Source organism: Xiphophorus maculatus, chromosome 10 (genome assembly GCF_002775205.1).
Source record: "Xiphophorus maculatus strain JP 163 A chromosome 10, X_maculatus-5.0-male, whole genome shotgun sequence".
Taxonomy (NCBI): Eukaryota; Metazoa; Chordata; class Actinopteri; order Cyprinodontiformes; family Poeciliidae; genus Xiphophorus; species Xiphophorus maculatus.
The window spans coordinates 23,814,565-23,824,305 of NC_036452.1; the positions used below are offsets into that span (position 1 = coordinate 23,814,565).

General features: G+C 39.0%; 2 protein-coding genes across 2 annotated transcripts; both read right to left on the minus strand.

Annotated features, from left to right (window-relative positions):
- Window positions 1-410: 410 nt before the first annotated feature.
- On the minus strand, window positions 411-5,090 carry LOC102233956 (parvalbumin, thymic CPV3-like). The gene is made up of 5 exons (XM_005811686.2): window positions 4,879-5,090; window positions 3,750-3,817; window positions 3,031-3,163; window positions 1,712-1,821; window positions 411-678 (listed from the first exon to the last, which is right to left on the minus strand). The coding sequence occupies exons 2-5, from the start codon at window positions 3,808-3,810 to the stop codon at window positions 653-655; spliced, it is 330 nt and encodes a 109-aa protein (XP_005811743.1). The 5' UTR covers window positions 3,811-3,817; window positions 4,879-5,090; the 3' UTR covers window positions 411-652.
- Window positions 5,091-7,363: 2,273 nt separating this feature from the next.
- LOC102233699 (parvalbumin beta) lies at window positions 7,364-9,414 on the minus strand. Its single transcript, XM_005811685.2, has 5 exons — window positions 9,307-9,414; window positions 8,785-8,851; window positions 8,318-8,450; window positions 7,858-7,967; window positions 7,364-7,771 (listed from the first exon to the last, which is right to left on the minus strand). Exons 2-5 carry the CDS (start codon window positions 8,843-8,845, stop codon window positions 7,746-7,748), a joined length of 330 nt encoding a protein of 109 aa, XP_005811742.1. The 5' UTR covers window positions 8,846-8,851; window positions 9,307-9,414; the 3' UTR covers window positions 7,364-7,745.
- Between the last annotated feature and the right edge of the window lie 327 nt (window positions 9,415-9,741).

Consider the following 9,741-nt stretch of genomic DNA (forward strand, 5'->3'; position numbering starts at 1 on the left):
ATGTATGTATGTATGTATGTATGTATGTATGTATGTATGTATGTGTTTGGCAACAATAAAACTCATGATATGGTTTGTGACTGGAATGACACAATTTTAAATCATATTGCAATGCATCCATATTGATGATTTTCAATCTCAACTGTAAGAAAGAGAGTATCTTCTAGGTTTAAGAACCTAGAAGATACTCTGACATGACTTCGGTGTTCCCTGGGTTAGGGTTAGGGAACACCCTAACCTGGACTGTATGTCCAACAGCCATATCTACTGTTGGACAACCTGCAAGGTCATTGGTACAGTGTATCTCTGTGTTGAGCTGGCTATAATAACAAATTTAATATAGAATTTTACCTGTTGTCTGACTGTTACACCTGGTGGGTGTGGAAAATAAATCAGTGAATGCACATATATGCTTCCAGATGTTTATTTCATTCTTTATTACAGGCGGAATGTGCTTAGACAAGAAACAACGGACCAAGAGAAAAGACATCCTGAAGCTTGGAGTCTTGAAAAGGACATGTAAGGTCATTTAAAAATCATGAGCACACACAGATTGAAATAGAAAACATTTGAAATTCCTGGGAATGGACGCTCCTATCAGAAGACTCCAGAGGTTGGGGAATGGCCAGAGGCTTCTTTCTGTTGGTAGACCTCAGGACAGGACCATTGTCTGGAATTCTGGAGAAAAGTGAAACATATTGAGTTAACCACGATTAAGTTGTATTCAACATCTGAATTAAATGAGCCACAAGACAAATATTTTTTGTCTTTAATCTAATTAAGCACATGGCCTCTGATAGCCTGAAAACATAAAACTAGTATGTCTTAAATTGTGCTATGCACATAATGCTGTTGTCCTCCCCAATTCATTTTGTTTTTTTACAGTTCAAGTAAATTTATTTAGCTTCATTTCAAAATACATGTCATCTCAACAAATTTCACAAAGTTCATCTATATAATGTTCATTTATACATAACAATTCTGATATATCAAACAATGCAGTCAAGTTCAGTTTATTTTTCAAACTGGTTAAAATGCATATTCCTCCTCTAACCTAAATGCATGCACAGTGATGAGGAATTGCATGTGAACTTCTGAAGAAATTGACCAGAAACCTCAATGTATTTTGTAAAGTGTAAAGAAAATAACGTATAGTTTAAACTGTTTGCAAGTAAAAATCTGAAAACCGACTTTGTGCATCTAGAAACGACATAGTTTGCCAATTCTTTGCAAAATAGCTCAAGGTCAGTCAGGTTGGAAAGGGAATGTCTGTGAACATCAACATTTCAAGTCCTGCAACAGAAGTAGACTTATAGTTTGTCTGATCTGAACTTTTCTGTTTAAACTCCAGCTGTGAATTTAGGATTGTTTTCTTGACAGAAGGAGAGATTTCTGATTGGGCGTATCAAAGGAAAGGGACTCAATTTGAAGTGAAACATTTTGAAAATCATGCAACATTTTCCTTCCACTTCACAACCGTAAGCTACTTTTCATTGATCTATCATAAAATCCCATTTAGTAAAAGTTTGTCATTTTAAAAAATGTGGAAAACCTTAATGTCACTAAGGTGTAACACATCCGAGCAAATTTAGCGTCATAAATTTGCTTGGAATGTTTTTTGTTTTTCTTTTAGTTCTATGATGGGAGAGTTAATGGAGTCAGCGCTTCCTGTCATTTTAAACCTGGACGATGTGAAAAATGAGACACTAACCATCCGCTCCAATTCTGCCATCACTGTTCTCATCAGCTGATGAGACAAATTTCTTGGTTTCTGCATCGCTCAGGGTCCGTGCACCAGGGACGAACCGCTGCAGGAAGAACCTACAAACACACACACACACACACACACACACACACACACACACACACACACACACACACACACACACACACACACACACACACACACACACACACACACACACACACACACACACACACACACACAAACATCAAAATATGACATTGAAACACTCATCACTGAGCTCTGAGAGGCTGAATTATATAACAAAATATAACAAGAGTGCTTCTCCTGGTGTCTGACTTGTATTGAATTTTTGTTTTCTATCTTATGCAGTTTACTTTTACTTAATTTTTACTTGATTTGTTTAAAATCATTGGTTATTAAACATATCTGTAAATGCTAAGTTTTTCAAGTTCCAAAAACGTTTACCAACATTGCAGCAAGACAAGGAATTATTCAACTTGTGGTGTTATGTCATGAAATTACAAAAAGAAAGAACATTCTCCCCCTCTGGCTTTTCTTGATTGACTGAAGGCTGCTTGCTGTTTTGTTTTTGCTTGAGAAGTTGAAATGTCCAAGTATTTAGTCTGAGAAATGAACAGAACGGTTCCTAAAAGCCTGAATTTTGATAGGGAAAGTCCCAGTTTTCTCTTTCTTTAACCCAGACCTCAAAATCCAATATGGCTGCCTTACATTTAGAATTTGCTCAAAGTTGTGCAGCATTCGTATCTCACTTTATGTTTTCTTCACACAGAGTGTTACACAATCTCCATTAGTGAAGATGTTGCCATGGTAACTGAGAGAATAAAATGCGTCAGAATAGAGTATTCTCATCCTTTAAGAAAATTACTGACAACCCAGAGTTTCCTCTTCATGAGATTGTTTTAGAATGTCAGAGTGGCTTCAGTCAGAGGCTTCTTCTGAACTGCAGTAATACAGACTGCTGTAGGAGATGCTTTCTGCCCTCAGCCATCAACATCAACGACTCTTTTAAAAAACGGCATAATATGAGTTACAAAAATGTTTAATTTAAGAAGAAAGTATTTTGGAATGAATTTAATTTATTGTTGGGAGTTAATCAGGTCTCTGAATGTATTGTTTATCAGATTTCATTCCCAAATCCGAGTTACATGTGCACTTCAAAGTAGCTAATTTACTCATATTTACCAAACAAATACTATAGCTAAACATTGCTGAAAGGCTGAAAACTACAGGAAGTACTAAGTGGGATTGCCAGTGTCTGAGGAATAACAGGCTCTCTGTCTCCCAGATGAGTTTTTACCCACTTGAGCTCAGATTCCTCGATGAAGCCGCTGTTGTCCTCGTCAAGGATCTGGAACACGTCTCGCACCTCCTTGGGTGTCTTTGAGGACAGACCACACAGCTGGAAGAACTTCTTATGGCAGAACGATTCTGGAGCTGCTCAAAAACACACACACACACCCCAACACACACACACGCACACACACCCCAACACACACACACACACACACGCACACACACACGCACACACACACACACACACACACACACACACACACACACACACACACACACACACACACACACACACACACACACACACACACACACACACACACACACACACACACACACACACACACATTTAAAGCAAACACAGAGAGTTTATCATGACCCTGACAGTCACCTGGTTGGTCGCGGTTGTGAGGATTAAACCAGCATGTGGCTGTGTTCTTGTTTTTCATTTTGAAAAGCCCACAGACATGCCCGGCGCTACAAACGGAATGAATCTTTTCAGACATTGATGTAAAACAAAGTGTGGAGAGGATTAAATTTTTCTATGATGGAAAGTGTATTTAAGATATGCATAGCACTGAGGCATCACATTTTGAAGTATTTATTTGAATCATTATTGACTTAATCTTACAAGCCTTTTGATCCTGTTGGGAAACTCAAGCTGAATTACTGATTGAACGATAATTGTCTGAATTTAACAGGAGGATGTATTTTCAAGACGAGGTACCTTCACAGTCCTTGACTGCATTTTCAATGGCCTCTGCTGAAAGAATGGAGGTGAGTGACATGTTGGTCCTGTAACATACAAAAGAAAATAATAAATTGGGAACATGAACATACAGTGACAAAACACGACTTTCATGCTTTATGTGTTTCCTCTGGATCTATTTTTGTGTCACAGTGTTTAACCTCTCAGCTGTAATTAGGTTGACATCAGGACCCCAGAAAGTATCCACACAGACCTGTTTGCATCTGAACATACTTTTGAAAAATATTTTTTAAATATGTATTTTATTAGAGTTTTAGAACTGTAATAAATTCTTTTGCATTTATGCTTGCTCCATGGGCTTCCTCATTAACTTTCCACACTTTGAGGAGCGAATGCTGCAAGTCTCAGATAGAAAACTTTTTAAACGAATTTGAATGATGTACTAAACTTAATGCATCGTTTGATAACTAGGATTAATTGGAATGTTTGTATGGCTGAAATGAAATGACTCTTTAAAGTGGCTGAAGATGAATTCTAATGTGAATTACCGCTATATAAATAAGTTGAATTAAATTAAATGAAATTAATGATTTGCAGAGGTTATAGGTTGAACTAAATAGAAATATAACATCATGTTTTGGTGTAAAATGTGGAGTTATAAAAACAGTATATCACTGCAACATGCACCTTTAAAATGGTAAAAAGGGAGTGGCTCAGTTGGGACAACATGAGTTTTTCTTTTTTTTTAATAAGCTCATCCATCCTCTACATAAACCACATATAATGCATTAAAACAGGTGCAGACCATGCTGGAAGTTCCCAGTTATTTGATGCTTAATGCATGAAATTTATCAATAATAATTTGAGTTAAATGCACTTAAGCAGTAGCTGCAGTCAACTTACTGAAAAATACACATTTCTAAGTAACATTACAGTTTTAACAACAGCTTTTATATAATCAGCAGTCAGCCTAACCTGTCTACTTTGCTGTTAACTACCATGTTATTACATTCATTTGATTCATTTGCATGTTGACAAAGAAGTCTAGGTAAAGTTTTAGATTTGAAGTTCCATAGTTCAGCTGAAGCTGCTGAGAATAAATGTCATGCTGCACCTGACCAACTTCCTGTGCAGCTGTGGGACTCACCACTGTTGACTTGTTCGTTTCAGTCCAACTCCAGGGCAGCAGCAGTAGTTAAAACTGCTTCCTGCTGACAGTTGTCTTATATATTCCAGTCACAATGTTCAGAAGGATGCTTGAGTTTCTAATGAATCCGGGGATCAAATTCTCCTGCAGTCACAGCAGCCTGCTTCTCAGATTCCCGTGTCTCACCTGTCTTATTAACCTTTCCTGTTTATATCCAGCTCTGCCTCTGCCCTGCACTCCCTTAACTCTACTGGGTGGATTTTATCCAATCAACTTTTTTTGCGCTCAGCATCTCTCCCCTCCCTTTTGTTGCCTGTCCATCCTCCCTCTGTTCAGGTGCATCTAGAACCTTTAGCAAACAATCTCCTAAAATGTAGAGAAATACAGGCTATATATATTTAGTGTTGAATATTAGATCCTGTTTGTTACATTACATTGTTTTGTAATTTGGCTATATAAAGAAATTTGGCTATGTAATTTAGCACCATGAGGTTCGGCCTCTGTCCCTTTTTTTGTCTCTTTTTCTGCCTTTTCTGAAACTCCTCCTTCAGGGAGTTATCAAAACATGGCTCCTTAATCAACCCTTTAACAACGTTTTTACCAGCGCTGCTCCTACAATGAGATCAGCAGATTCAATTAAATTCAAAAGTACTTTATTAATCCCAAAGGGAAATTAAATAATAATAAGATGTGCAGATTCACCCGCTGTTTGCTAATTGCTGCTTGCTAGTGTGAAGGAGCTGAGTGGGGGAGATGTGGGATAGGGCTGCTTTGAGGAGGAGCTGCGTTTTGAAGGCGGGGCTAGCTCCACCCGAGCAGATTGCACAGCTGAATAGTTGCCATGGAGATTAAAGGATTTCTCAAACATGGATGAAAGAGTCAAAGTAACACTCCAGGTATGTTTTTGATGAGGGAAAAACTTTATAACATGATGTAAAGCTCAAAAAAGTGGATTTTACATGATACAGCCCCTTTAACTTTCTGATACTGAAGGCGGCCTGCAGATTTAAATGGTGCTTCAGTGGGAAAAGCCAGATCACAACTGCTCCAGAAAGAGCAGTTTAATATTTTAAACACATTTAAAATATTCAAATTGTGTTTTCATAATTTAAGAAATGATATTATATTTATATGCTAGTGTATGTTCAGAAAGTAGAGTGGGATCTAAGATGCTTTCATGCCAAAGTCTGGCCACTTAAACTGATGATCTTGTTGCCTGCCAGGGGAAACTTGTCAAACCATCTGACGCTCCGCCGTCCCTGGAGACTGCAGTCAGCAGTAATGGCAGCAGCTGGGAGGAACAAAACTGCTTTTCTAATGAGAATCAGGGGAATAAATCCTGCTTCCCCCACTCCACCTCCAACTTTTACTTAAAACGTTCTAAATGAATTCTTTTAAAATCTATTTTCTAAATCTTACACTTAACTCTTAAATCATTTGGTACATAAAATAAAAATGACTAAATGTGTAAATTTTTAGTCTCTATATTTATTTTGAAGAAAAAAACAACCACTACCAACTTAAAATGTAGGTGACTTACTAGCACCCTCTTGTGGCTATTTTACATTAACGCAGAGCTTGTCCACACTTCTGATATAGGACTGAAGCTCTGAAGTAGGCTATGTGCTGACTTTGTATTTCCTATACGAGGGGATTCAGAATGATTCTGTGTAGAGCAGACTTTGACTCTTCCTTATTACTTCCTCGTAACTTTATGGCAGAGAGAGTTTATGTGTCACTCTCAAAGAGTTCTCTGTGTTCCCGGTTCAAATCTAATTTGCTCAACCTCTTTGTGCCTCATTAAAGTTGGAAGAACAAATATGATTATTATTCCCTCCTGATTGTTATTGTATGCACACAGTGGTCTTCCTGAAAATAATTCCATAATTCATCATTATTAGTGTTTGAATTCCTGATGTTTCAAGTTAATCTTGGCATTTTAGGTAATTTTTAAACTAGCTTTAAAATTTTGTTTCAAATTGTTTAGCATACTTTGTAACAGTTCTGAATAAATGTTTTCAGGCTCCTTATATTTGCTTTGTAATCCTGATTCTGGTCTCAACACTGCAGCCCATATTGCATCTCGTGCATTTTTCCTAAGCGAACTGAAATTTGGATGAGCTGGTAGCGCTGCTGCCTTGCAGCAAGAAGGTCCTGGGTTCCAATCCCAGCCTCAAGTCGTTCTTTCTGCATGGAGTTTGATGTTCTCCCTGTGCATGTGTCGGTTCTCTCTGGGTACTCTGTCTAGTTCCAAACACTATTTGGAACTAGACAAACAGTGTCTAGTAACCGATAGTAATCGGTTACTATTGCCTTAAGTTGAATGTGTGAGGATGGTTGTTTGGCCTGTGGGTGTTTGTGATGGATGGATGGATGGATGGATGGATGGATGGATGGATGGATGGATGGATGGATTGATTGATTGGTCCAGCCTGTGCATTATCAGTTTTACCTCAACAGCCTATTAAAAAACAGTTTCAGAACGTTGTTATTGAAAAAGAACCTTTATTGTCTCATCGTCCGTCCGTTTTCCATAAAAGAGCATCATTGTTGATCTCACAGCATGCAAATCCCACACAGTAAAACGACGACAGAAGTGAGAGAGAGAGAGAGAGAGAGAGACACAAGTCAGCCACGCCATACATTTAGTCAGGTACATTCATCGTGGATAGCACTGGGGTGAGCACGGTCTGAGAGAGAGAAAGAGTTGTTCGTCTGGTCAGGGGGTCAAAGGTCAAATATATAAAAGTGTTGCAGAGTCTACAAGGGGTAGAGTGAATGGGAAGAGGAGAAGAGAAGAAGAGGATGTCTTTGGCTCATGTTGTTCCTTTAGAGTTGTGAAGCCAGATGTTGGTCAGTTTGTCCATTTAACCCTTGACCATGGCAGCGAACTCTGCATAGAGAAGACAAGAAAGGTATTTTTTAACTTTCACGCCTCATTAGGCCAAATGGGTTTGGCCTAAGGAGGCGCTTCCTCACCATCAACTCCGATCTTGCCATCACCATCAGAGTCACCAGCCTGCATTAAGGTCTTTGTCTCAGCATCAGTCAGAGCTCTGGCGCTGGCAGAGAAGTTCTGCAGGAACAGCCTGGAGAGGAAAAGGAGGGAAGTTTATTGAGTGATATTAACAACATGTTTTATTGTGTGCCTAACAAGTGTCTTAGCTCATTTGCTTGGGAATGTTTTACAAAATTGTTTGATTGAGGACACAATTTATGGAACCAATTAATTGGTAATTCTGCTATTCCTTGAACTGACTACCAGCTGGACCTTTCCTGTTGCCTTTAGTGCTTGAAAGTTAATTATTTCTAAGTATTTTTATGATTTCTCTTGGACTTTCTTTGGTTACATTCTTTCTGAATTTACCCTCATCAAGACAGTCCATATCGTAAACCTTCAAAAGCTAAAGTATAAAGAGAGATTAGAGAGACTGGTTACTTCAGCTCATCCTCCTCAATGAAGCCGCTCTTGTCCTGGTCAATGATGGCGAAGGCCTTCTTGACGTCATCAGCAGACTTGGCAGTCAGGCCGACCTTCGCAAAGAAGTCCTTATGCTTGAAGGAGTCAGCGGCTGTGAGGAGACAGAGAGGAGGATCACATCAGAAAGTCAAGAAATGATTCAACACAAACCTGCTGCTGGTGCTGTTTGCAAGGACTAGTATTTACTTGTAACAATTCTGTCTTAGCATCAGTCAGATGCTAAGCCAGACGTAAAAAAGGCTTTGCCACAATGTTAGTTTTGCATCTTTTTCAGTGTTTTAAAAGATTGCAGCCTTTTAACTTGATGGTTGAAATAATATTTTAAATCGTCTGCCTTGCATAATAGGTCTACTAACATGTAGCTTTCTAAGTAGCTTAAAGAAAGCGAAAAAAAAATGACTTGACAGTTTTATTGCTTGGTTTACCTTGGCAAGCTGCAATGGCTGCACTAATGTCAGCATCATTCAGAAATCCGGCGAATGCCATTTTTAACTGAGGAAGAAGAGCAGAAGAAAAATCGTCAGTCCAGGACATCAGCTTTGGGAACATCAAACACATTCAAACAGATTAAGTCTGAACCAAAGAACATCTCAATGTACTTTGAGTTTACAACGTATACACAACTATAAGTAATCTTCAGCCTCTAAGGTTGTCCGGATCAGTAAGTAATCCATGAAAACAAAAAGATCATTTCAGGTTGTCCAGGTTTTTCCAAAACCAAACCCTCCAAGATAAAAGATCAAATCTTCTTTTGGTCTCAACAGGTCGAGTTTTTTCACCCCTATTTTGTTTCTTTTCCAGTCCAAAGTCAGACACCGGGCCCCTGATGTTCAAGAAACAGACCTCTGTGGCCCTTCATTTGATTTATATCCCATTTTACGAAGGAACACCCTTTGAACCAGAGGCCACATTCGCCTGCAGGTTTGCCGCCCTCCAGTGAAACTCACCTCGAGGTTATCTCTAAGACTAGAGAGGATTCGCTCAGATGAATCTGCCGACTGCAGTGAACACCCTGGCCGCTCTCACCGCCTTATATATGCGCCGCTCAGCCGAAATATGATGCATAGGCCATGTAACGGACACTGTGTGCGAAGAAGTCGGCTTGAAAAAATGTGTCAAGTAGACAGAGCCGTTCTATTTATAAGTACATAAATGAAGATGCTTAAATGGTAGGCCAAGTGTGGGCCCAAGCGAAAGTGCTTGATATTGCATCAGGCTAATAATAAATGCTGCTGATTTGGGTAAAACACACTGTGCTAGCAGCCTGTTGGTCTGAGCTGCTCCTTGCAGAGTGAAGAGCGATCTGAGGCCTAGAGTTGTATCAAGAGGTGGTTCACATAATCAGACAGATCCAGCAGTATTAGTCTGGATCCTTCGTTAGT